This window comes from Serinus canaria, chromosome 17, assembly GCF_022539315.1.
Source record: "Serinus canaria isolate serCan28SL12 chromosome 17, serCan2020, whole genome shotgun sequence".
Classification (NCBI taxonomy): Eukaryota; Metazoa; Chordata; class Aves; order Passeriformes; family Fringillidae; genus Serinus; species Serinus canaria.
Window position 1 is genome coordinate 4,099,347 of NC_066330.1, and position 27,325 is coordinate 4,126,671.

The following is a 27,325-nucleotide window of genomic DNA, read 5'->3' on the forward strand; positions in this document are numbered from 1 at the left end:
GGCCGCGTCCGGAAGCGCGGGCAGCGCCGCGGCCTCAGGGCGGCAGCGGCGGTACCGGGAGGGCCGGGCTGGGCCGGGCCGTGCCGGGTGGACCGAGGGGCCCGTGGGAGCGGCGTGAGGTGAGCGGAGCGAGCCATGAGCACAGGGACCGTCCGCTCGCCCCGCACCGCTTTGGAGCTGGTGCCGCGCCGCCGCGGAGCCCGCGCGCCTGCCGGGACGCCCTTTTGTGTCTGTCCCTCACGCCTCCTCAGGGCGGGCCGGGTCCCGCTTGGCGGGAAGGGACGGAGGGCACCGGGCAGGGCGGGCGAGGCGAGGGGGGCGCTCGGGTAGCGCTGCCGGGGTTGGGATTGGAATTGGGTTTGGGGTTGCGATGGGGCCAGCACCGGAGCGGCTGCGGCGGCTCCAAATGCGAAACCGAAAGAGCTTTCGGTGCTCGGGCGTTCCGTGCGCGGGTGCCGAGGCTCCGCAGCGGCGCGGGGTGTCGGTAGCATCGTTACAGGGCACGGTGCTGCTCGCAGCTGGGGTTCGTTCGTGTGCCGGCCCACGCTCCTTGCAGCGATTCCCTACAGGCATAGGTAAATATTTACTCCTTTTACGAGTGAAAAGCGAGGCAAACATCCGCATTTGAATGACAGAAGGGATTCTCTTGCAAATCGTACTTACCGCTTCGTGAAATGCATTAATGCAAGTGCTAACCTAAATGCCAAAGCAGTTCTTAAGTGTGAGCTGAACAGATTTCTGCTGATCTACTGAAACCAGGGATTTAAGTGTTAACAGGGAATTTAGGATAGTTTAGGCAATATATATGTTAACATATGGTATTCGTTATTCTGCTCGTACGGGACTGAGATAAGAGACCCTCCGAAGGATACTTGTTACCTATTAAAATTCTGCTGAGCTCTCAAATAAGACAGGCCCCCTGATAAAAACTGCTGAGCTTGCCAGAAAATTCGATGCAAAAACACTTCCGTTCGAAAGTTAAACAACTATGAATACTTTGAGCCTTCATCTTGTCAGGCCCCCAGACTCATTTAAAGACCACCGACTCAATAAAAAGCATAAACTGCGCAGTCGCAGCTAATTTCCATACCATGTGGAAAATGGGCGGGGATAGCTATTGAATATGTATAGGCCTTATAGAATATGCATGATTTTTTGGTGACTAAATAGAGGATTTCTGAATGTTGGGTACGCAGGATTTGGGAAGATGCTCTCCCCCTGCATCCAGCGCTGAATAAAATATGTACCTACGTTACAGCCTTTGGTTGTGGAGTCATTACCACCTGAAAAAAGGCTCTGTCAGGTGAGGGTTGGCCTCTTCTCTCAGATAGTGAGTGACAGGAGTGGACAAAGCCTCGAGCAGTGCCAGGGGAGGTTCAGGCTGGGCATCAGGAGGAATTCCTTCTCTGAAAGAGTTCTTAGATATTTGAGTGTTGGAATGGGCTGCCCAGGGCGGTGGTGAGGTCACCATCCCTGGACGTTCAGCTAGATATGGCACTCAGTGCTCTGCTCTGGGTGACCAGGTGGTGTTTGGTTGGATTCAGTGATCTCAGAGGCCTTTTCCAGACAGACTGATTCCATGATTCAGTGGTTTGATTTCTGTTTTGCTCTAGATCTTTGAAACACCACCGAGACTTGGTCACCAGGGGGTGGATTGCTGAGGATACTGCTCTGCCCTCTGCACTCAGGACATGTATGGCTGAAGGGCTCAGCCCCTTCCCTGGCTGCAGGGCAGCGCTGTTCTCCTTCCCACCATGTGACCTGGCACACCTGCACAGCCAATAGCTGCTTTTTTCAAAGGTAAATGCCACAATTGTTGGGTTTTCCCAGTATATGTGTATGCATGAGGAAACTTATGGCTTGGCTTTATCTGCTTTTTTAATGCTGAATAAAATAAGTAGTTACTACCTTTCTTTTTGCATAGTTCAAGAGTTCCTGCTTTTGCAGCCTTTCATTATCTGAAGGGTCTTACAAGGAAGCTGGAAAGGGACCCTTCATCAGGAGCTGTTGTGGTAGGACAAGGGGGCGTGGATTCAAACTGACAGAGGGCAGGGTTAAATTGAGTATTAGGAGAGAGTTTTTCCCTGTGAGGGTGCTGAGACCTTGGCACAGTGTGCCCAGAGAAGCTGTGGTTGCCTCTGGATCCCTGGAAGTGTCCAAAGTTTGGATGGTGCTTGGAAGTGGAAGATGTCCCTGCTCATGGCAGGGGATGGAAGGAAATGATCCTTAAGGTCTCTTCAAACCCAAAGCATTCTGTGATTCCTGTTCTGTGGAATTCTTCAGGCTAGCAGGATCTGAGATGATTCCATTGCTGCTTAGTGAAGGTTTTGTTTTTGGACGAAAGCAATCTGTGGTGAGAATTTTAGCACTCTGTCTATAAAAATAACAAAGACAGGAAAGTTCTGCATAAATATCCTTTGCTTGTGACAACAGGGATTTGTTGACCTATAAATTTTAGTAGGAGATTAAGGAAAGAAGCTAATTAAACTCTGTGCCACTAGACCTAGATTCCAGAGACACCAGTAAAATAATATAAAGAACTTTGCATTGTAGTTCTGATAGTAGGGCCCTGGGAAAATCTTAAAATAGACTCTGAAATGTCAGGCTTTGTGTTGCACCTGTGTAAGTAGTATGATAAATTATATAATTGTGATGATTGTTTAGTAATTAAATATAATTATTGTATAATCATAAGAAGAATCATGAGAAACTATGTTGGAAATCTAAGGGGGGCTATGCTTGGCTGAAATCTATGCATACAATAGAACAATATAAGTTTAATAATTAACATAAAAGTAATATAACGGTAGAATATAAAAACATGTTCATCTTGAATGTATAGTTGGAGTCAGATTTGGGTTGAAAATACCCCTGATTCCCAGAGCTCTTAATAAAAGCACCAACATAATCATTTTTGTGATTATGTGTTTCTGAACACTAACACTACTAGACCTAGATTCCAGAGACACCAGTAAAATAATATAAAGAGTTTTGCATTGGAGTTCTGGAAATCATGCAATATGTGGGTAAGGAGATTTTTTTTTAAATATAAAATGAGTTCTCACCCTTTTTTCCCTAGTTTGCACATTTGGCTACACTCCTTTACTTTTACTGTGTGCTGTTCCTTCCACAGGCATTTTTTGTGTGATGTCCCTTTAATTGCTTTAATCTGTTTAACTGCATGCACCTGGATGTTGTAAGAACACCTGCATGGAGGCTGCTAATGAGTAACTGAAATCCTGACACTCCCCACACTTTAAAATTGTTGTGGTTGAAAGGGAATATTTTGCCACTTGAAGGCTTTAGGCTTTAATTGCTGCTTCTTTGCCCCCCCAGAATGAGCACATGCCGATGGTGCACACAGAGTGGTGCTGACACCACCGAGTTCCTGAAGCACTATGCTGCTCAAAGGCTGTCCCAGGAAGATTTTGAAGGCTCCAATGATGACCTCTGTTACTGCCTGGAGTGTGTGGTTGAATATCACAAAGCAAGAGAAGAATGTCCAAGATTGCATGAGGTAATTAATTAAGAGATTAATTAAGAAGCTTCTGTGGCCCAGCCTCAGTGGAAGGGGAGGGGTTGTGTGTTACTGGGTTTTGGGAGTAGGTTGTGTTGCTTTTTAACTGTCTGCTTTTTCATATGGAGTTGCAAACTGGTGGTTGTAAAACAGAGGTCCTCTTTTGCATATATTCAAATTAGCAAGAACTAAACCAGTAGTTTTAAGTTGCCGACTAGAAACTATAACTTTGACTTCTTTCATGCTGTAGATGGTTTGTCATCTGAAACAAAGAACATCTGCCAGACTAACAGCTCATTTCTTTAATGTGTTTTCTCTTTTCCGCTGGTTTCTCTTCAGTTGTTGGTTTGTTCCTGTTTTTGTTTGCTTTCACTTCTCTTTCACTTCACTTCACTTTGTAGTTTTCTCTGATTTGTGAATTTCAGACATCAGACCTTGCAAGACTGTGCGATTAATCAAAAAAATTTAAACCTCTTTTGTAGTCCTCCCTTAGTAGTATACAATTTTATATTTTAGGAAAGCATTTTATAAAACTTATTATAATATTAGCTTATTTTCCCTTCTGTGTATGGAAAGTATGTGTTCTTAGGTAATTGATCATAGTCTAAAATGTTGCTCTTTAGATTGGTCAGCTAGATTGCTCTGGAGTGCAATTCCATGTGACTGGGAGTTCCATAGACTGGAAATAAGAGAAGTGTCTGGACCTACTGCCAGTTCCTTTTTGTTCCTTTTTGTGTCCATTTACTGTAGTGAATAAATTTGGTGTCTAATTGAGGTTTGGAGCAGTTACTTAAAATGAGTAAGTGGGTGAATCCCTACAAATATCCAGCAAATCAGTTAGTCTCCTTGAATAGTTTATGTTCTTTTCCTTCCACTAATCACAAAATCTGAAAGAAGGCAAGATTTTATAATTGCTTTTCCAATCTTCCTAAATAAGATTTTTCCCTGTATTGTGTCTTTCTGTGTATTGGCCAGTGGAACAAAGTTTTATGACTAAAATAAGTATTTTAATGAATATTAACAGAATTGTGAAATTGTATCTGGTTTGAAGGTTATTCTTGTAAAAATGACTTTGTAGTCTCAACTTTTAAGTGAGAGATTTGTGCTTTGCCTAGTTGAATTCCATTTCAAAACTTTACTGTTTTGGACCATGCATAGAAAGAAACTTTTCAAAATGAGATTTCAATTTTGAACATGTAATTAATTATCTGCATGTGGTAATAAATGTCCTTAATCACTTTTTTCACAAGTACCCTTTGATTGTTGTTTTGCCCCACTGAATAGGACCTGTGGGACTTGGAAACCTCCCGCCTTGTTGCCCACATGGAGAAATCCATGAATGAGGAAACAGGAGAAGATGAGCTGTTTCTGGTTGATGAGCATGGGGAGACACCTCTGTCTGGTTATGTGGGCCCAAATTTTGAGAACAACCTGCGAGTGCCCCTGCTGGAAATACTGAAATACCCATACCTGCTGCTGCATGAGAAAGTCAGTATGTATCTGATCATATCCCTGTGGAAGGGAATGGTGGTGTTTCACTGCAGGAGGTGAAAATGAACAGTGGTTAAACCAGAGGAACAGTGTATATATTTATTTTGATACTAAATACACTTTTTTTGGGTGAGCCTCTAAGTTAGTCCTTACTGTAACTATCTTACCCTTTTAGGTGAGCTGTGTGTAGAAGTGCTCTGCAGAATGGAACTAAGTCAAGACTCCTTTCAGGTCTTTGAGAAGTACCCAGGAATTTATCTCTTTTTGGTACACCCAAATGAGGTGGTGAGTTCCTTTTTCTGTTCTGCTAAATCCTGGTTATGCGCACATGTTAATAGTGAAGGGATTGAGTGCTGTCTTGCATGATTTTAGAAAATGTGTGGTGCATTTATCTATAAATACAACTTGACCTCTGTTACAATAAGTAGTTCTCTCATTAGACTATCTTGGTCAGTTACATGTAAATAACATAAAATTAGTACAAACCAACTGTTGCACTTAAATCCCAAGGAATTTTCTTTATAGGTATTACCCTGAATTTTAGCTTCCTTGTCACCACCATCATCTTAGAAATGGGCTTGCTGTATCTACAAGATTATTTTGAAGACTTATTTTTAATTATTCTATTAGCAAAAATATACTTTTGTCCCATTTGTAATTGCAGTGCTTCCTCTTACAGAATTTATTTGTTCTTTTTATTAACATAAAACTGTTTGTTTCAATCCTTAGATTCGTCGATGGGCCATCCTAACAGCAAGGAATTTAGGAAAGGTTGACAGGGATGATTACTATGACTTAGAGGAAGTGCTGACTTGTTTGTTCAGAGTTATTGAGTTGGGGCTTTTTGAGAACCCAGATATTTACAGCTCTTCAATGTTTGAAAAGGGTAAACTCATCCTTCTGCCGGCTCATTTGTATGATACAGCCAACTACAAGAACTATTGGCTGGGTGAGTATTTATGATCAGAAATGAGTTTGTGTAGTCTCCCATTTGTAAGCAGTTCTTTCAAGTCAGAGCTGTATAAATTCATAGGTGTTGTGTATTTTTTCAAATATATAGACAGGTTGCTTCTGTTTTTTTTCTGCAGGAATCTGCATGTTGCTGTCAGTGCTGGAAGAACAAGCTATGGACTCTTTGTTACTGGGCCCAGACAAACAAAATGATTTCATGCAATCTATACTTCACACTATGGAGAAAGAAGCATCTGGTAACTAGTTTTGATGCTGAGATTAAGACAGTTCATAGCTCATTTTTCATCTGCTGGAAATTCCTTGTTAAGTTCTTTGTAGTGTAATGAGAAGTAATTTTACTTGTGACCTCAAGACCAGGATTGCCTCTTCAATGAGCAGATTTTTATAAACTTTGTGATTGAGGGTATGATATTTTCTTACATGAAAGAGTAAGAACACACTTGAAAGAAACCATTGCTTCTAGTATAAATGTGTAGTATAAACTAGCTGTGTAAGTGAAAGTATAAAGAAGTGTGTAAGATATGCCACTTCTTAGCACATCCCTGCAAATCCAGTGTGAAAGAATCAGTTTCATAGAGTGGGGAAATATCAGTATTATTCAACATTAATAATGGGCATCCAGGCTCCTGTTGATTTAAGACTGCCTAAAGAGCAGTGTCTCTTTACAAATGAGGGAGCCTGACTTTTTAAATCCTTTTTCCATTAAAAAGTACAGTTGCAACTTACTAGAATACTTTTCTTTTGCTATTTTAGAAAAACCAATGAGAACCAGCTCTTCCAATTTCTGCTTAGCCTAAGAATGTCCAGGACTTGCATTTCAACCCTCTCCACTGTTCCTTTTGTGTTTCAGATGATTCCACTGACCCCTTCTGGCCTGCCCTACACTGTTTCATGGTTATTTTGGATCAGCTCGGGTCTAAAGTTTGGGGTCAGCTGATTGATCCTGTCCAAGCCTTTCAAACCATAATCAACAGTGTCAGCTACAACAATGAAATCAAAAATATTCGCAGTAGCTTTAGGAGGTCAGTTCTTGTCACTGCTGCTGTAATTTGTGTTGGGGGAGGGAGGTGGCAATTAAAACAGTATCATCTTTCCAACTTCAAGCAAAGAAAAGTTGAAGTAGGTCTCCTAGAATTGTGAGGTTCCTTCAAAAAAATACATGCTCACTTCTCTTTGGTAACTCTGGTGTCTGTGTTGAACTTGTTAGGATTTTTTTTCCTGAATTGGGAAGACTGTTAACTGTTCTGTGCTTATTTAGTGCTACAACGAACTTGTACTGAAGGTTAATGAAAATTGCCATGTTCAAGGTTTGGTAAATGTATGGGAATTACTGAATTTTCAGTAGATGGCATTCTGGGCATTTGTTCTACATAGGCAAATCCATGACTCAGTAAAAAGCTTTTTCCTGAGACAGTCACTTCCCCCACCTCTTACAGGCTAGATAAAACAAGCTCTACACTTTTAAATATGGTACCTTTTCACTGGTGTGTTTTATCACTGACAAGTTCTAATGCTCACTTGATATCTGAAAAGCAGCATCTCCTGAGTTTCTCAGGGTTTTAATTGTGTGAAGCTGTAGTAATCTGTGTTTCTTTTCAGGACAAAAGCTGAACCAGAGTCAGACTATGGTGATGACATGATGTCTTGCAGTCAGATTGTGTATAATTATAACACAGAAAAGCCTCAAAAGGTATTAAACTGGTATTTTATATTCCTTTTCTTTGAACTGGGGTCACTTAATGATGTTGTCAAGAACGAACATTTCCAAGTGTGGTCATCTCTTGATGTCAATGTATTGCATTTATGAAGTGTCAATGAATTGCATTTTTGAAGTGTCTTTTAAAGGCTTTCCATGTGTTTTTGATTATCTTAGTTTATGTCAGCGTGACAATGTCTTTGAATAGTTCACAATGATTTTTGAAGGAGCTACTACTTCACACTAATTTAATAGGTAATATTTTAGGAAATTAGTTCCTTATTACATCTGTGTGCTCTTTATTTTTTGCATTTTTTGCATTTTTTTTTAATGACTTACATTGGGATATAGAGCTGTTACTGTTTAATGAACAAATATATGAAAGGAAGTAACAAAAAAGCTTGGCTACAAGAAAGCTGCTATATGAAGCTGTGCATATCACTGAGGCTGTTGTGTGATGGATGTATTTTTCAGGACACTGGCTGGAAGGCTGCCATTTGCCCAGAATACTGCCCCAACATGTATGAAGATATGCAGACCCTGGCTAACATGCTTCAGTCTGACATTGGCAGAGACATGCGTGTCCATCACAGCACGTTCCTCTGGTTCATCCCTTTTGTTCAGTCCCTTATGGATCTCAAGGACTTGGGTGTAGCCTATATAGTAGAGGTCATCCACTACCTCTGCTCAGAAATCAAAGATATCCTCGTCGAAAGATTCCAGGAGTGCGACAAAATCTCCGAGTTCTTCCTCCTCATCTTGGTGTCCATTGTTGAGCTGCACAGAAGCAAGAAGTGCCTGCATTTGTTGTGGATCAGCTCCCAGGAGTGGGTGGAGGCAGTGGTGAGGTGTGCCACGCTCCCAAGCAGAGCCTTCACTCGGTGCAGCGAGAAGGTGCCGGGGCTGTTTGCCAAGGGCTCGGCTGCTGGGTCCTTCCAGGCCCCCAGCTCAGTGCAGCACGCCTGCGTGCAGCTCATCCGCAGCCTGCTCAAGGAGGGCTACCAGATCGGCCAGCACGCCCTCTGCAAGCAGTACCTGGACAAACTCAACCTCCTTCTGCGGGGAAATCGAGCTGTGGGCTGGCAGCTGAGCAGCCAGGAAACTCAGGAGCTGCAAATGTGTTTGAAGCAAGTTATAAGAAGTATAAAGGGCAAAGCACTGAGCTCCTCTTTGGCTGGAGGGAGCAGTTCAAGCTCAACAGTTTTGCCGACTGTCTCTACAAAGCAGGAGAGGAATGTGTGTGATGATGGATACAAGACGAGTGAACATGAGAGGAGGGACCTTTATTCGCCTTTTGTCATGTCAAAGGAAGGCAAAGATTGTCAAGAGAACCCTTTCCATAGGAGAAAGAATGCCTGGGAAGAGGAATGTAGAGATGCATGTAGAAGTTCAACATCTTGCACATCTACAGAGGGCCTCTTGATGAATATTAAAAAGGAACCTAATGACTTGACAGCTCAGGAGTTCGTATCCCCACAGAACTCTTTGGCAACAAAAGTGTGTGGGAAAGTTCAGGAAAACAGGAGCTCTGATCTTGTGGCAGGGAAGTGCAATATGGATGATCAGTACTTCAGTTTGAATACCGAGCATTCAGATTTCAGGAGAGGCAGAGAGTTAGAAGTGAAACACAAAGCAGAATCCAAAACACCACCGTATCTATCTGCTCAGACTCATCTTGATTCTCCATCTTCAAGGAGTTGCAAAAGTATGCAAGAGACAAGTGCAAACAGTGTGCTTCAGTCCAGACTGGTCCCCACTAAACAGGTGTCCAAGGAAGCATCACTGGATTCCTCTAACTCCTCTAGAAATGAAGCTGGTGTGCAAGGAAAGGAAGATGACAGTAGTTTGCTTTTAGGGCGTAATGACACCTTGCTGAAAAAAGTATCAACAGAAAAAAAATCGGGTCCATCATTGCTGTCTTTCTTTAAGAGGAGCACTGACGTGCAAACTTCAAACCAGGAACAGCCTCATTTAAATGATTTGGATAAAGATGACTGCAAAAATCAATTTTCGGAGACCTTTTGTAGGGATAAAATTTCAGCGTATAGTTGTTTTCCATTTAGCTCTGAAAACAAGAGGGATGTGATCAGGCCACTGTCAGTGAAGCATGAATCAAGTGACAGGTTGTTTGAGTTTTCAGAGTATTTCAGGAGGGAAAACAGTTCAGTGGGGAAGAAAGAGGAGAATTTTGTGAAGACGGTTTCTAAAGATGATGAATTATCAGACTCCCAGGTTGATAGAGAACTCAATAAATTATCTTTAGCTGCTTATGCCAAAAGTGTTAATTTTCCCATTGCATCCAACCAGGAAAGCTCAGTGTACCACAGTGTATCTGATATTAAAAGGAAAGTGAAAGGTTCTGTAAGATCTTCCAACGAGGGCCCAAGTACCAAGTGTCCCAGTGCTGGAGATCCCCCTCGCAATCAAGTCATTGTCATTTCGGACTCTTCTGATGAAGAAAAAAGTGTGGCTGAGAAGGAGGAAACAAAAACCAAGAATGAAAATGTGTGTGCAGAGCCATCTTCAACTTCCAGCAGCACTTGTGATAGTGACAATAAAAGAGAATCAAAGTCTCCAGGCTCTCCCATGTTACTGGATGACTGCGATTCTCAGTACTTTGAATTTGAAACAGAGGAAGAGGTTTTCTCGGCCTGGCAAGATACTCAAGCGTATGCTGTGGAAGCAACTCAGGAGTATAAACGAGATTGTGTTTCACCAGCACCTGAGACAAGTAATTCAGATGATGGCCTGAATGATAACTTAAATGACTGGGGCTATGATCTGCCTTACTTTAGTGATGACACCATGGAAGAGGCAGCAAGCTCAATAGAAAAGCAGACAGAAGATTCTTCTTATCAGAAAGAAGCTGATGATAGAACAGAAGCGACTAATTCAACCTTGGAAGAATCAGTTGGCAAGGAAGAGGCAAAAGGTCAACTGGAGAAATATACAGACAAAGGTACTGCTAAAGGCTGCACCCTGGACTCAAAAGTGCCTGAACCCACAGCATCTACATCTCCTATCTCATTAGCTTCAAAGTTGGCCCTTAAAAAAAAGAGCACAAGCCCACAGAAGACCACAGCAAAATGTAAATCAGCACCGGCTGCTCAGAGAAGTCCTAAAAAACCTCCCGTTGTTAAAACAGCCAAAAATAAAACACTCCAAAGCACGACAGAACGTTCCCAGCCTGGCAGGTCAATGCCTGCTGTGGTTCCTCCAAGGAAGGTCCGGCAGAGTCCTGCTCCAGCCACAACTGCAGAAAAGCTTGGCCTAAAGAAGGGCCCCCGCAAGGCGTTCGACTTGTCCCAGCCCTCCCTGGAGAGCCTGGCTCTGCTGCGCAGCCACGGCAAAGCTGCAGGCAGGATTGGAGTCACGCAGAAAAAGAGAACCAAACAGATCGAGGCTCAGCGTTTGTCTGTGAAAGGTAATAAAAAACTGCTGGCCTGCCAAGACCGACAGTATCGAAGGCCCAAAAGAAGTGTGAAAAATTCTGCAGGAAATTTGCAGAGTAGAAACAAAGTTACCAAAACGTGTGCAAAACCTGTGGAACAAAAGCCTCAAAGTTTTGAACTGGCAGCTATAAAAGAATCTGTTGAAAACCAAAGGGAGAAAAAAAGAGAAGAGGCTGCTTGTCCTTCTGCCAGTGAGAGAAAATTTGAGAGCCTCTCTGTGGAGGAGGTGGCAGATGCCTCTAAAATGCCTCGTTCTTCAGACTGGAACAGCAAATGGGAGGGTAACAGTGTCGTGGTTCCTCCTGTCCCAGTGGATTCAAGTCTCTCTTCCACTGCACTTGAAGGTGATAAAGATGAGTCTTCAGGAAAAGGTTGCACTGTCCTGCCTGAGAGTGAGATGAAAACTTCAAAGCAAAATGGGTGTAAATCAGATGAAAGCAGTGACGAAGGGGATGATAATCTGTTTTTAACTCAGTTAGATCCTGTGGATATGGAGTTATGTTCTCAGGAGGAAAGTGTTCAAGATGCTGCTATAGGTAGTAAGACTCCAGAGGAAATGGAAGTTGATGAAAGCCTTCAGCAGAATGAACTCTCAACTGTTGTGAAATGTAAGGACAAAGACTGTGTGGAGCAGGTGGAAAAACCTGGAGAGTACTGCAGTAAACACCCAGCCACCAGCCCAGGGGCAGATCATGTGTTTGCCAAGCCTTCTCTCCCACCACCTAAAATAAACAAGCCTTCCACTACCAAAATTTTCAGCTCAGCGAGTTCTTCACGGAACGCAGCCTTCAGCAAAGACCTGGCAGATGTCAGAAAGTTGCCCCCACCTTCAAAAAGCAAAGTGAACACGGCCAAACCGGCTGTGGTCAGGCCACCGCTGTATCCAAAACCTGCTCCAGCAGGAAATCCAACGAGCAAATCTCCAAGTTTCCAACCCCTTAGTTCCAGTAATGTCCTCCAGTCACAAAATAAACACCATAACAATGCTTCAAATATTTCCAGGGGGCCTGGCCGAGAAACCTCCTCCTCTTTTCTTGGCCAGCAGCGTGATTACAGCATTTTTGTTAACCAAGTCCTAAAGTGGACTTATGAAATGTTTGCAAACTTCAGCTACTTTGGAACTCCAAATCATCTTCTGCAGACCATAGTAGCCCCTGTTCCTCCCCAATTTCAGGGCTACAATGAGTATTTTGACACATTTTTTCCCTTGATGATGCTCAACGCCTTTGAAACAGTAAGTAGCTTTCTGCCTTTTGTTTTGGTTTCATCAACGCTGATAAATTTTACCAAGAGATTAAAACCTGGTTCATGTCCTCCACTTATGTTTGAAAACATTCAGGTAGAGGTCAGAACAGAGGAACAATTTGGGGTAGATAATCAAAAAAGCTATGTTTAAGATTGGGGAGACCAGAGTTACTCACCTCACTGAAGAGTTTCTTTTTTTCCTGGTGCACATCCACAATAAGAGGAGTGGCAAAGAATGTGATTCCTCTCTCTGTAGTGTATAAAGCTCAAAACAGAAGTCTTTAAGAAACTGAGGTCTTTCAATGGCAGAGGATGAAAACCTGGTTTTGGTTTCTGTTGAGAACTTACATGAGAGGGGAAGTTAATCCAGGAAGTATTTTTTCCCAGTCTGTGTTGGTTTATAGCTTAATAGTGACAAAAAACTCTTCCTTCAATTAATGTCTGAATACTTTCAATGCATCACTTCTTCTAAAGAAATAAGGTGGAAAATAAAGCCAATGCCAGGTTAATACTGGTATTTTAAGGTGAAAATGCAATCAGGGGAGACTCAGAGTAGTTGTGAAGTTTAAGAAAGTACATGAAATGGGTGAGTGGCAGGGAAGAACTTTTGTTTGCCCTTTGTGTTTATATGTAATGAGTATGCTTATGTGAAAGAAAAGAAATTAGTAAGACTCTTGATATATTTACTTGACAGTCTTATAGCATTATTTCATTTATTTGCCCTTTGAGTCATTCTGATACACTAAACCCTTCAAAGTATTATTGTTTCCTTTTCAATATGTAGCTGGCACAAGAATGGGTAGAAAACCAGAAAGTAAGAGAGAAAGGTTATTACTTCTACTTAGAGAACTTTTCTGCTGACATGAAAACAGCACATTTTACAGGTGAGGGTTGTTTTTTTTTTTTAATCTGATTTTCAAGTAGATGATGAATTATAGTGAACGGGCAATTAGAGGCAGAACTTTTTGTGTTTGCTTTACATATAGAAAGGATTTCGACTTTGCTATTTTACAGAATGCCTGTAAGAGAACCATGTATTTTACAGGGAGTTTGTGCCTTCCATCTCTCTCATCTGAGATTTTTTTTCAGCTTGCTTTGATAATGTTGTCCTTGACTTGCTCTGTTTTTATACAGTGCTGTGCTCAGGCTTAAGAGTGCAGGATGGAGTTAAAATTTTCACAATAATCCTTTGCTATAGCCTTTAACAGCTTTAAAAAGTTAACAGTACTTCTGCAGTCATGTAGAAAATGGAACCATTTTCTTTTCAACCTTGTGATTTTAATTTGTCTTTTGGGTAGCTCATCTACGAGAGAGTGATTTGGCAAGGCAGCTTCACCCGAAGGAGGATGATTTAATCCTTTTGAAGGTCCACAAGGAGAAGGACACTTTTGGGGAAGAAAGTGGGATGGAGTACCACACAGTGAATCATGTTGGCCTTGTGACACATTTTGCTCGTGCATCTGGCTATGCAAATAGTGAGTAGCAGGGCTAGAAATAAAATTGGGGTCCTTCTTGGTGCCATAAATTGCTTCTTCATAGCTGTTGGTAATTGTAATGTACCACTGGCCTCAGAGGAAATGGAATTGTTTTTCCTCAGCAGCAGGTCTGTTCCATGCTAGAAGGTTTGTAAAAATCAGGAACTGAAGCTGCAGTCCTGCTGTCCATCATTTTTCAATAACTTCATATAAAAGCAGAAACTAGTGATGAATAAATGTTCTGCTCACATCTTTAGGATGGTATTGCCAGGAGATAGGAAGTGCCATGAACTTTTGTGCTCTCTCTGTTTTAAATTGTCAGTGTCTTTGGGAAAATGTGAATTACCAGGATTACCAAGTGCCCAGAACCTGCCTTATTAAAGCAGGGATCTGAGTAGTTGTACAGAGCACTGGCTTTTTGTTTGGTCTTTTTTTTTTTTTTTTGGTGGGGTGGGGAAGTGTTGGGATTTTGCAAGAATTAATTGTTAATTCCCTAACAGAAGACAGCATCTTGTTCTGGTGAATTCATTGAGTAACTTACTGGAGTATCTTTCAGTTAATGATTTTGGATAGTTTTTGAATTAACAACTTAGTTTTTTTATTCTTTTTTAACAGGACAAAAAGAGCAGCAAACTGCCTGTCATCTTACTGTGCAAACCCAAGGCAATTTGTCATTCTTCATCCGTAAGCAAGTGAAGTGTGTGGTGGTTGGCTCCCTGGTGACCACACACAGAAAGTTCAAAGGTCTCCTGCTGCTGAGCAGGAGCCCCCTGGTTAGACCCATCATAACTCCAAGTTACAATGACTTCTGTCCCAGAGATCTGCCTGTTGCCTCAGGGAGTGCTGTAAGTCGTGCAGTTGGGAGTGCCAGGGTTAACAGAAAAAGTTTTTGGGCCTCATGAGTTTTGCAGGTTTGGTTTTTCATGCTGGCTTTTGAGATGACCAAGAGAAAATAGCCATATTTCAAAAGTACTGACACTGCCCTCTTCAGAGTTGGCTGCTGGGGTGGAGGAGGCGAGTCTGAACTTGCTCAGGTGTTTGTGCTCTATGGTTATAGTGAGCTTCAAAGTGCTTTCAGTTTTCTTTGCCCTTACTAGGGAATTTTCAGGAAATAAAACATAGGATGGAAAAGTTATTGTAAAATAAAGGTGTGGGGAGTGAACAAAACCTTTGGTACAACTCAGGTGAGGATTGGGTGTGTGTCTAGAACAAACCTAGAATCAGAGCTTCCCTGCCCTTCCAGCTTTTGAGTTCTAGCTAGAGAGGTGAGGACATCCTGAAAGTATAGAAAGTTGATGTGGAAGGTGTGATCAATATGAATTCATTATTTTTTGTCCTGTCTGTTCCTTCAGGTTTCATATATGAATGAATACAATGAAGATCAGAAGAGAGCCATTGAGACAGCTTATGCCATGGTAAAGCAGCACCCAGGACTTCCCAAGATCTGCCTTATCCATGGACCACCTGGGACAGGGAAATCAAAAACCATTGTAGGACTCCTGTCCCGTGTTTTGAGAGAAGTAAGTGAACGTGGTACTGTGCTGGGGTTTGGTCCAGATGAATGGTCTGGCTTCTCAGTCTCAGGTGAAAACAATCTAAAGAGCTTGTTTGTTGTTAATTAATCTACAGAACACTAGGAATGAGAAAACAGCTCGGAAAAAAAATTCCAAGATCAAGCCAAACCGTTTTCTAGTGTGTGCACCGTCAAATGCTGCTGTTGATGAACTCATGAAAAAGATCATCATTGCATTTAAGGAAAAATGCCAAAACAAACAGGAGCCTTTGGGTATGGTTTGTTTTTCAATTGTTTTAATGCTAAATGGGCAAAACCTGGAGGAGGAACTGAAGCAGTTGGTCGTGTGCTGTACTTGCACGCTCCTCTGAGCAGCTTCTTCCTCTTGCAGAACACGACTGCTACATCCCCCTACATTGTTAACTTTAATGTGCTTTTCTGAAAGGTGTATTGTGAGGTTTTTTTAAGAAGTTACACTTTGTTTTGCATAGACATGGACCCTTTCCTCTTGCTGTTAAAGTTTCTCAGTTTTTGAGTACTCTTTGGGGATTTGTACACAAGTCCCTTGCTTTTATTTTGAATAAAATTGGACTTTGTGGGTCATGGGAAACAGACTGGTGAAAATTTTGATATGTCTAAGCTACTCATTTTTTCTCCTCCCAGTTTGTGACTAACACAAAGTAGATGAATTCTCTTAAAGACATCTAGTTTGTGGCAAGGGGAAAAATACCTGCATTGTACCCAAATGTTATTTTGGTATTGACTTAGCAATTGCATTACTTGATGGGACTCAACATTGTCCAAGTTAGGAATTCTGGAAGTTTTAGATAAATAAGAGAATAACAGGAAGTTTCATTAATTCAAAATAACGTTCATGATGTTAGCCACAACTAAAATGTGGGCAACATCTTTATTTTTTAGAGTTTGGAATTACTGAATTTTTTGTAGCTGCATTTAAGTACAAGTGAAGTGTTGAAAACTCCAGATAATTAGAAAAGCCTTGTTTGATATCCATGATGTTTTATATTTTTTAAAATTGTTATAGCAAAGCATAGAGACAGTTGGAGTAATTTAAGAGTGTTTTGATTCTGATTTTGTAAACAGGAAATTGTGGTGATATCAAATTAGTGAGACTTGGTCCTGAAAAATCAATCAACAATGAAGTGCGGGGATTCAGCCTGGATAAGCAAGTTGAACACAGAATGAGTAAGTAACATGGAAATCAGACTTTTCTTCATTCTTCTCTAAGAGCTTGCTGATGTTTTCCACATGGGATTATGTGTCCTGTAAGAAGGAAGGTTTTTCTAAAATAGTATTTCATAAAACATTGTTTTTTCTCAGTCCTAGTGGAGAAGTGGCAGTTTATGTATGAGCCAGGATCTAAGGAAAAAGGAATAAAATAGCAAAGTGACCTTTTTCTTTAAGAAATTACATTGCATACATGTTAAAGCCACCATTTTAGAAGCAATGCAGCATTTGAGAGCTACAGTTGGAAGCAGTTCTCATTGTCATCATTGTACAAGATCAAACTTGAATAGAAAATGGGAAAATGCAGCAAAAAAATGCATTTTTCCAGTTTGCAGTTACTGTGACAGCTTTTCTGTTCCTCCTTTGGTTTATTACAGAACGAAAGCCAGGTGACTGTGACCAGGACATTCAGAAGAAGAAAGAAGCTCTGGATCAGAAGCTGGACATGCTCTCTCGAGAGCGTGCCATGCACAGATGTGAGAAGAGAGAGGTAGCAGGACAAGTTTTAATCCTCTCTGTGGTTTTGTGTTCATAACACAAAAACAACTCTGCTTTTTCATGCCACTCTTTCTTCACCTACTTTTTCAACTAATGGAAAAGTTGGTAGCACCATGAGAGGGAATAGAGAACTTTACATCAGGAATTCTTTTGTTTATTTATGCCAGTATTTTCCATTGGCTGATCATGCCACTTGTTGCTCTGTCATTCAGTAGCCTTCACTTGGTTCTGTCACTAATTAGATTTTAATGTAACCATTTTTATAAATCCTAATGGTTTAAATTGATTATATGTTTCAGAGCTCTGGTTTTGTTTCACTGAAAATTCAGGAAGATACCTCATGATCTGAGATTTTGGAGTATGTGTTGCACTTGAAGCTTTCCAATTTTTTTATCTTAAGAATTTGGCATTTATGCCAAATGAGATTTCTGGTGGCAAACCATTTCTCAGTTGCACAAAGATGTAAGATCTGGTACTGTGTTGCAATGCCTAAATATGGGAACAGCTTTCCAAGAAATTGATTGGCTTCTTCAGACACATTTGATACTAAAAGACTGTCTGAGCAAGTCTACATGTGTAGGAAGTTAATTAGGACACAGGAGGGGAAAAAGGTATATGGGAAATGGGTGGTGCTAAAGGTGGTTCCTCTTTAATTTTTCCCCCATCTAGAGTCAAATGTTAAATTATGAAATTGGCAGACTTGCAAAGGAGAGACAACAACTCGCTTCTCAGCTAAAGGAGGTAGGAGAATTTATCTCTAATAAACTTCAGCTGATGTATTTTTATACCTGGTGTCCTTTATTTGTGGTGAAATTTGGTTTTGATGTACCTGGGAGCATTTATAAAGTAGTGGGTGAATGGATCAAGGCTATATGCTGAGTAAGTTGTGGACAGGCAGCTGTGAACTCTGGGAAAAGCCCAAACAGGAGCATTCACTGTTGCAGTTAAGGTTGAATTTTAACCAGGGTGTCCTGTTGTGCTTGAAGGTTCGGGTGCACTCCCAGAAAGTGCAGGCAGACATCATCCTGGAGTCTGACATCATCTGCTGCACGCTGAGCACCAGCGGGGGGAGCCTGCTGGAATCGGCCTTCTCCCGGCAGGGGCTCGATCCCTTCAGCTGTGTCATCGTGGATGAGGTCAGTGCATGTGGGCAACTGCAGCCCCTGCCACCTCAACACCTGCCCTGTGCTCTGCTTGGGGCTCTTGGGCTGCTGCTGCAATATTTGTGGGTTGCCTGCCCTGTCCCCAGTAGAGCCAAGAGGAGAAAGAATGACTTGTAATTGATTCTTTTCCTGACTTGTTTGATGCTGTAATGGCAGACAGCTTTTATTCAGAATCACACTTCAGCCATGTTTTTTTGCTTTAGAGATTTCCAGATGGTTTGGTTATATTTATATCTGTTTGAAGAGCTTTGCATATATAATAATAAAATAAATCTGTTTGTAGTTTTTTTACTAGAGAAATTATTTTTCCTCTTTAAATTTTTTTTTAGAAGACTTATTTGAGTTATTCTGGCTGTGTTACAAGAAATTTAATGTACTTCCCTGCTTTGCTTACAACTTCTGCTTTTGTCCTTTTTGCATATCCAAAAGGCAGGGCAGTCCTGTGAGGTGGAAACACTGATTCCACTGATCCATCGCTGTAATAAACTTGTCCTCGTTGGAGATCCCAAACAGCTCCCTCCTACTGTCAAATCAGTAGTAAGTGTTCAAGCTCTTTGCTTTTTTCTTGCCATAGAATGGATATGGTTAAAGAACAGGGTCTACAGAAAATATTTAAGAGGGGGGAGAAAGATTTCAATGGGGCACTAGAAACTTTAAGCTGGGCACTTGGTTTGTGAGGGATATTGTGTTGTGGCAGGCTCTGTTTTCTCATTTTGGGAGCTTCAGTCACTACCCTATTCCTTAAGGAGGATGAAGACTTATTTGTATGGGGACTTCCTAACCCTACAGGTGTTTAAGGAGAAATATATAGGAAACACATCCTTGTCTCCAACAGTAAGGGCTATGTTAAACACCTGGTAAAGAAAGGAGGAAAACCAGGCTGGCTTCTTTAGAGGAGTAAATTGTCTAGAGGTTGTATGTTTATTTAACAAGATCCCACCTGAAAAGTCTTGCTTTTCATTATGGTTGAAGAATGTTGTGAGTCACAAGGAGAAGTTGTCTTGTTAAAGACTAGGCACAAAAATTCAGATTTGTGCAGGTGGCCTTCACTGAAGGAAGACAGCACGCATAGCAAACTGAAGCACAAGCAATTGTCATTTTGTCAGCAATTTAGAAGTTTAAAACACCAAATTGACTTTCAAATTCACCAAAACACTTTGACTGGTGGGGAATGAGATCCCAAATGAAGTCTCCTGTTCTCCCTGTGGCAGAAAGCTCAGCAGTATGGCTATGACCAGTCTTTGATGGCCCGTCTGCAGAGGCACCTGGAGGAGCAAGTGCAGAGGAACATGCTGCACAGCCTGCCTGTGGTGCAGCTGACTGTGCAGTACAGGATGCACCCAGACATCTGCCTCTTCCCATCCAACTATGTGTATGGCAGGACTCTAAAAACTGCCAAGTGAGTAGCTATCTATTCTCCTTTCTGAGCAGAGGATATTTCAAAGCAATTTGTTCATGTCAGGGTGTTCTTGTGAGTTTAAAAATGCTTGAGGTTGTGGGAGGGGTAAAGATGGTTAATGGGAGAAAATGTCCAGTCCATCTCTGGTAGTGCTGGGTGTGATAGGTGAGGTAAGAGCCCTTAAAATTATGTATACAGAGTGCTGAGATTTCATTTTAGGCCTCAATCTATTTAAATGGCAGGAAAAGTTAGGGGTTCTGGGGAGGAAAAGAGCTGAAAGTTAAAATTGTAAAATGGTTGAGGTTGGAAAAGACTTTAAGTGCTATCAGGTTCATGTGTCAACCATTTCCACCATTAAATCATGTCCTCACTGCCAAATCCACGTGATTTTTGAGCACTTCCAGGAATGGTGATTCTCACTTTTTGGACAGTCTGTTCCCATGCTTTACAGCCCTTTCTGTGAAACAAATTTCCTTATATCTACTCCAAACCTCTTTTGATGATACTTTAGGCCAGTTCCTCACTTCCTGAAGAGCTGCTTGTGTTTGATAAGCATGATGTAAATTAATGGAGTAAAAGTTCTTAGAATTTCTAGGTTGTGTGGTTGCCTAGTGATAAAAATATTATTTCCAGGTCAATAGAGGAGAACAGATGTTCTTCAGAATGGCCATTCCAGCCCTACCTGATTTTTGATGTAGCTGATGGTCGTGAGGAGCGAGACAATGAGTAAGTCCTGCATTTCTAATTCAGCCACAGTTTAGATTTTCTGAGAATTAAATGCCTACAGAAGAGCTGTGTTCTCTCCTTTGTTGTTCCAGTATGCATCAAGTGGCTAGAACTGTATTTTCCAGCTGATAAGATTTAATTTCAAAAAAAAGCAGAGGTCTTCTTAAATCTGAAACTGGTTTTAATCCTGGTTTGACTCACTGTTAGATGCCAGGAAATGCCTGCAGTCTCTTTAGTAAGAGTTTGAATTGCTGATTTTATCAGTGAGTTCCCTTTCCCAGGTGCACACTGAGATGTTGCCAGGAGGTGGCAGGCTCATCCCTCCCCTCACCAGTTCTGTAAGGAGAGCACAGCTGGAGGTGCTGAGGGAATGTGGAAGTGCAGCTTTTCACTGCCTGCACTTCCCAGGCTTAGTAGCCCCTCCTCAGGGTCTGCTTGCCAAGTTCTTTGATCCTCTATGTGAAAAAAGCTGCAAAAGTTCAAAACAGGGGCTGTGACTCAAAATTCCCCAACAAACTGGGCCAAAGCATTGAGTTGGAGAGATCTCTCAAAGGTGTTCCTGTAGTGTTTCCTTTTTGTCCTGTGCAGCTCTTACAGCAATCCACGGGAAGTGAAGCTGGTGATGGAGTTAATTAGAACAATTAAAGAAAAAAGGAAGGATCTGGGCCTTCGTCGCATTGGAATAATTACCCCTTACAGTGCACAGAAAAAGAAAATTCAGGAACAACTGGACAGTGTGTTTAAGAATAACAGGTAAAGAAACCACGAGCTTTCAAAGGGGCCTTGGCTTTTGCCATTAATCCTTTGTTTATCCTCTTAAATAATGGTAAAAAGTCTCCTACTTCTTTCTGTACTACTAAAATTTGCACTTGGTTGTGCCTTTAAAGGGGCTGTGTAACCCTTTTGCTTAAAACAGGCATGGTCTCTGTGCCATTCTTAGTTATTACCCACATGCTTTGATTATAGTGCTGTTCTGAATAAAGCTGATTTAAAAGAACTTACAATTCCATGCTGTGTGGACCCAAACAGATTTTCAGTAATGATGCTGATCTTAGAAAAGTGAATGCAGCTTTAGGCTCATGTACTGAAGGAGAAACTTACCCTGGGTGGTTTCACATGAGCATTAAGGATAGTGTTCAGGCTGTTTGCATCAGTGTGTTGGTTAAAAACCCAGCTCAGAATGAGCAAGCTGCTCAGTTGTATTTCTCCCCCAGCCCAGGAGAAGTGGACACGGTGGATGCGTTCCAGGGCCGGGAGAAGGATTGCATCATCGTGTCCTGTGTGCGGGCAAACAGCTCCGAGGGCTCCACTCTGCCACACGTGCAGGGAAACAGCACCAAAGGATCCATTGGGTATGTGCCCTGCAGGGATTTGCAGTCTCATTTCCAGGCACACTGCAGAGAAAGTCATGTTTTTAATAGGACTGGTTAGAAAGTTACAGAGAACAAGTCACTTCTAGCACGCAGTGAATAAAGGGTATCTCAGGGCAGGAGTTGGTGCTCATGGTCTGAGATGTCTGAGCAAGAGGGACAGGGAAATGCTGGTGCTGTGCTCTGTATCATGTGCTGATCCCTTTGCACAGCTCCCTTATCCTGCCACTGCCTGGATTTGGCAGGGTTGGCCTTGGGATCTTGGCTCTTTGCATTATTACTGCAGCAGTTATTGTTCCTGTGGCTTTTGGTACACCTTGTAACTTTCTGCATGCTGCTCTCAAAATGAAACCCATTTTCTGTGGCTGTTGCTGTCCTGTTAGTGTCTGTAAAAGTCTTGTTAATTGGTTGTGCATGTCACTTGGAATGTGATGTAGCAGACTTGGATGTGGGATTTGTAGATGAGTGTGCTTGTCTTTTAAGTGGAGCAGATTAGCAGCAAGTCTTAACCCAGAACTGCAGATTTTTTAATTTTATGGATTTTTCTATCTGAAACAGAAGGAACTAAACTGAGTGTGCTATTTACCCCCAGAGCACTTAGAGCAGTTGCTGAGTTCTGTAACTTGTGGATCATTTTAGTTGAAAAAGATGGTAGTGAAAATGAAAAATGCCTTCTTAGAGGCATTGCCTTCTAAGTTAAACATTAGAAAAATCTGGTTACATAAACAAAAATATTTCTTTCTACACACAAGTTTCACTAAGCTGCTTATGTTTCTCTGATAGTCATTCTCTGCAAGAAAAATGGCTTTTAATTGTGCTGATCCACTTGGGAAGAGAAGGAATCCAAATCTTATGCTGAACAACAATAATGCCTATTGAAGACTTCTTAATCTGATTGATTGAGTTTGGGAATGGGAGGCAGCTGGAACCTCCAGTTCTTTTGGCTGACAGGAGATTTAACCTCTGTCTGCTCTTTCAGCAGGAACTTTCCAGCTTACTGTGTTCATACTTTATATACAAAGGTTTATATATTCAAGCTGTGCCAGTGCAGTGCCTTAGCAGCTGTACATGCTGTTGGCTTGGACATCTCTGTTTCAGGGTCAGGTGCCCTTGCCAAGGTGGGATGGGATATTTGCCACACCCTTACTTATGATCTTTTAGCCTGAGTGAAATATTTTATTCTCCAGGGTTGCTAGTCCAGCATTAAATTTACTCTGAAAGTAACTGGGAGAAGAAAACTCCAAGGGATGACAATGGATTTTTTTCCCCTCCTTCCTGGGAAAACAATCTTCTTGTCTTTCAGTTGTAAAAGCTGTCAGGAATATTTAGCAGACTTTCAAGGTCTCCCCTCTTTCATTTCTCAAGACCTAGAGAACTCTATCTGTGCTGCTGGATCCACTCTGCTGTCTGCTTCTGCTTCTCTTATTTCTTGCACTGTCCAAATTTTTTGAGGTGACTCTGTGGTTTTTGCAGTCTTCACTGCAGGTCTGTGAATTTGCTGCAGATGAGGTCTCAGTGACCACAGTCAGGCATTGATAGTGAACCTGCTCAAATTAGGTTGGACTTTTGAATTGTGGATTTTATTAATAAAGAATAAGCTGTGTATTTTGGAAGCTCTTTCATTAGAGAAGAAATAATTGATATTAGTGTCACAAACCTTTTTTTGAGTTCTGGTAAATGAAAGCTAACAGAAATCAACCTTTGAGAATATACTCAGCATTTGTTTAGGTTTCAGTACCGTGGATTGTGATCCCTAAAAACCAAGCTAGGCAATTTTCCTAGTGCAAAACCAGATTTCTGCAAGGATATACTCTCCACTCTTGAAGCATGACAAAGCAAAAGTCTGCCTTGATGTGCTTCCAGTGCAGGTCACCTTTAAAATAAAATATTCATGTGCAGTGTTCAGTGTTTCAGTAGGGTGTTTTCCCATTAACAATGCCAAATATTATTAATCTATTTCAGTTCGAGTCAAAAAGAAGCTTAAAGTCTTGATAGGTGAAGTGAGGTTGATGTCCTCAGTACTTTGAGGAACGTTTAAGGAAGCAGTGGTTGGCATTAAGAGGGGATTTGCTCTAAGAAAGGAAACAGCAACGACAAGAGCTGGAAAGAACTGGAATTCCCTGCAAGGAATCAGTGGTGAAAGAAAGAAAACACAATTCATGCTCAGCCTTTCAGCTAAGGCAGGGCTGCTGCCGTGGGGTCTGGGGAGGAACTGCTGCTGTTAATTTCAGTGACATTTCCTTTTATGTCTTTTTCTCCTAACCCTTTAAACCTTCTCGTGGAAGAAGCAGTTGAGGAGCTTAGTTTTTGTCTTGTCACTCAGGTTTCTGGCAAGCCTCCAGCGCCTGAATGTCACCATCACCCGGGCCCGGTTCAGCCTCTTCATCCTGGGCCGGCTGCAGACGCTCATGGTAGGTGCAGTGAGGATGGAGTGGGCTCTGTGAGCCACCCCTGGGCTGGGGGACCGAGCAGCAGCCTCAGACTGCTCCAGTCTGTGCAAGAAAATGAACTTTGTGTCCTGCAGGGTCCTTGGTTTTTGTGCTTTCCCAAGGGTGGGAGGGGGGTTGTGTTAGTTGGCCACTAGGGGGCGCTAAAGCCCCGCGCCTCCGAGGGGAACCCCTGGAAATTGAGAAATTGAGAAATTTGTCATTTTTCGAAGTTCTGATGGCTCAAAGTGCCTTCCCTGTGTTACAGCAGCCAGAGTGTCTGTTGCTGTTTTGCACCTGAAACATAAGATTCTTCCATTCCAGAAGGAACATAGCATTGGTTTCCATGACAGTTGTGTCAGGTACCTTGATTAAAGAGGTTATACATCCTCTGACACCTCTGTCCATTTGTGTTGATTTCTTGCTGGTAACAGGGTTTCTTTTGTTTTTTTTTTTTTAAAGGAAGATAAAAACTGGAATCACTTGATTCAGGATGCTCAAAAAAGAGGTGCCATTATTAGGACAACAGAAAAAAATTACAAGAAAGAGGCTCTCAGGATTTTGAAGCTCAGGCCACCAGGACAGCCCCCAGCCAAAGGAGGGACGATGACATCTCCTGTGGTGCAAGCTGGTTCTTCCAGTGGCAAGAGGAGTGAGCCTGGAAATTCTGGGAACAGCCCACGGGAACTTGCTACTGGCCCTGGCCATGCAGTGCCCCAAGGAAGCCGAGGACCCACACAGCCTGCAGGGACTCCAGCTGCAGATTCCAACAGGGGCAGTGCCCCTCCAGCCATGGGGGCTCCAGCTGCAGATTCCAGGAGGGTCAGTGCCCCTGCATCTGTGGGGGCTCCAGCTGCAGACTCCAAGAGGAGCAGCACCCCTTCATCTGTTGGGGCTGCAGCTGCAGATTCCAGGAGGAGCAGTGGCCCTGCACCCTCGGGGGCTGCAGCTGCAGATTCCAGGAGGAGCAGTGGCCCTGCACCCTCAGGGGCTGCAGCTGCAGATTCCAGGAGGAGCAGTGGCCCTGCACCCTCAGGGGCTGCAGCTGCAGATTCCAGGAGGAGCAGTGTCCCTGCACCCTCAGGGGCTGCAGCTGCAGATTCCAGGAGGAGCAGTGCCCCTGCACCCCTGGGGGCTGCAGCTGCAGATTCCAGGAGGAGCAGTGCCCCTGCACCCCTGGGGGCTGCAGCTGCAGATTCCAGGAGGAGCAGTGGCCCTGCACCCTCAGGGGCTGCAGCTGCAGATTCCAGGAGGAGCAGTGGCCCTGCACCCTCAGGGGCTGCAGCTGCAGATTCCAGGAGGAGCAGTGGCCCTGCACCCTCAGGGGCTGCAGCTGCAGATTCCAGGAGGAGCAGTGGCCCTGCACCCTCAGGGGCTGCAGCTGCAGATTCCAGGAGGAGCAGTGTCCCTGCACCCTCAGGGGCTGCAGCTGCAGATTCCAGGAGGAGCAGTGGCCCTGCACCCTCAGGGGCTGCAGCCCTTGGTGCCATTCCAGAGAAGCCACGGGACCCGAGGCTGGCGAGCCTGGCCAGTCGAACTGAAGGCAAAGGCAAGGAGCAGCCCTTGAACAGTCCTCACTCAGCCCAGAGCACTCCAGGATCAGCAGCACAGCAAGGCCTGCATGTGTCCTCAGCTGCCAGGGATCAGGTGTGCAGAACAGAAAATGGCAGGAAGGCCCATCAGACAGCAGGACAGTGCAGTGTGCTTCCCCCAACCCCTCCCTCAGCCCAGCATGAGGGTGACCGGAGAGCGGCCGCGTCCAAAAGCGGTTCCAGAGCCCCCAGTGAAGGAGGTCAGAGCAGTGGCAGTGAGTGGAACAAGGACTCTCGTGGTGTGTCAAGGAGACCATCCCAGGAATCACCAGAGAGCACAGAATCAAGCTCTGCCAAGAGAAGAAAGTTCTTTCACTGACTTCACTATCGGCTCATTACTGAAAATCTATTCCCAGATTTGTCTAGCAAGGACTGTATTTTGAATTATTTAGCACAGCTGGAACTCCCATCTATTGATACCACTATCAGAAGATCTCTTTCCCATCCTGTCCCTAATTGTGAAGGGATTTAATACCTGACAGATGGTACCTTTGAGGTTTTGAAAAGAGAAGTTGGGTAGCTGCATTGCTTGGAAGAGCAGTGGGTTTAGTTATCTAGGAAGCTGAGGTTGTAAATGTTTAACAGTGTATATTTGTACAGTATACAGAATTATTTTAAGATATTTGGCAAATACATAGCTTCTTGTTTTCTCGTGTAAATGCTAATTTCTTAGAGGTGTAATTTTTTTATGAAGAACCAGAGTAAAGCAAAACCAAAACCCAACAATCCAACCCCAAAATCCAAAAGACAGACTTCTTTTCCCTTTGCACTAATATGTCTAATTTATTTCATAGCAAAACTGAATGTTGAAAATGTGGTACCAATGGTTCTTGCTAGTGCTCCACTACTGCCTCAGGGAAAAGTGAGGCAGATGTACATTGGTTGAACAGAGAGAATTCTACTTATTTTGTATATTTTATTGCCTGTTTTTATAGGAACAGAAGAGTTTTTGTTTATACAAATGTGCCTTGAGTTTTGCTCTTGCTGCTGCTCTATCAGTTGGAATCCCTCTCTTGTTGCAGTGGCAACACAATCTGCAGATTAAAACCTGTGAGGTCTGTTTGGTCCCACTGTGTCCTTGTGAGGAGGAATCAAAAGCACTGTGGAATCTTGGTCCAAGATCTAGTTAACAGTTATTGGTAATGTCACTTGAGTTTCTATGTATGAGATTTTGGAGATCACAGGGATGAAAAGGGCAGATAGCTCTTGCTGGGTGTTACTGCTGTATTCTTTCCACTGTGCTGGTGAAGAACATGCAGCCAGTAAAAGAGGATGGCTAAAAACCAAATTATTTTTAAGAAAACCTTCCTCACATCATAACATTTCCCAATAAAACTGGAATTATTTCTACTAAGAATTCCTTTGGGTCACTGTGAAGTATCACTGTTTTCTGGAGCTTGTCTGTGTCTCAGGAGGTGAAGAGCAGCATTTCACATGAGTTTTGTGTGGAGGTAACCAGGGCTCTGGGAGTGGAGGAGCTGCAGGGTTGGTACCAGTTGGGTGCACGGAGTGGGCCAGGTTGTGCCATCTCCAGTTGTGTTC

At 42.8% G+C, this 27,325-nt stretch overlaps 1 protein-coding gene across 3 annotated transcripts; it reads left to right on the forward strand.

The window, feature by feature from the left end:
• Window positions 1–26,881, forward strand: SETX (senataxin). 3 transcript variants are annotated; one of them, XR_007778979.1, is made up of 27 exons: window positions 1–119; window positions 1,614–1,800; window positions 3,337–3,517; window positions 4,802–5,009; window positions 5,184–5,293; window positions 5,738–5,957; window positions 6,097–6,216; window positions 6,831–7,002; window positions 7,580–7,670; window positions 8,151–12,362; window positions 13,158–13,257; window positions 13,672–13,848; window positions 14,464–14,693; window positions 15,201–15,368; window positions 15,478–15,634; window positions 16,466–16,567; window positions 16,987–17,099; window positions 17,777–17,848; window positions 18,094–18,243; window positions 18,700–18,807; window positions 19,482–19,669; window positions 20,303–20,395; window positions 20,984–21,148; window positions 21,610–21,747; window positions 24,089–24,176; window positions 24,460–24,553; window positions 24,654–24,783. XR_007778979.1 is itself a non-coding variant. In XM_018917679.3 (26 exons), the coding sequence occupies exons 3-26, from the start codon at window positions 3,338–3,340 to the stop codon at window positions 26,100–26,102; spliced, it is 8,811 nt and encodes a 2,936-aa protein (XP_018773224.3). In that variant the 5' UTR covers window positions 1–119; window positions 1,614–1,800; window position 3,337; the 3' UTR covers window positions 26,103–26,881. The 3 variants fall into 3 exon arrangements, 2 of the variants coding, with proteins under 2 accessions (XP_018773224.3, XP_018773225.3); XM_018917679.3 differs by lacking the exon at window positions 24,460–24,553 and having other exon boundaries at window positions 24,654–26,881; XM_018917680.3 differs by lacking the exons at window positions 1,614–1,800; window positions 24,460–24,553 and having other exon boundaries at window positions 26–119; window positions 24,654–26,881.
• The last annotated feature ends 444 nt before the right edge of the window (window positions 26,882–27,325 follow it).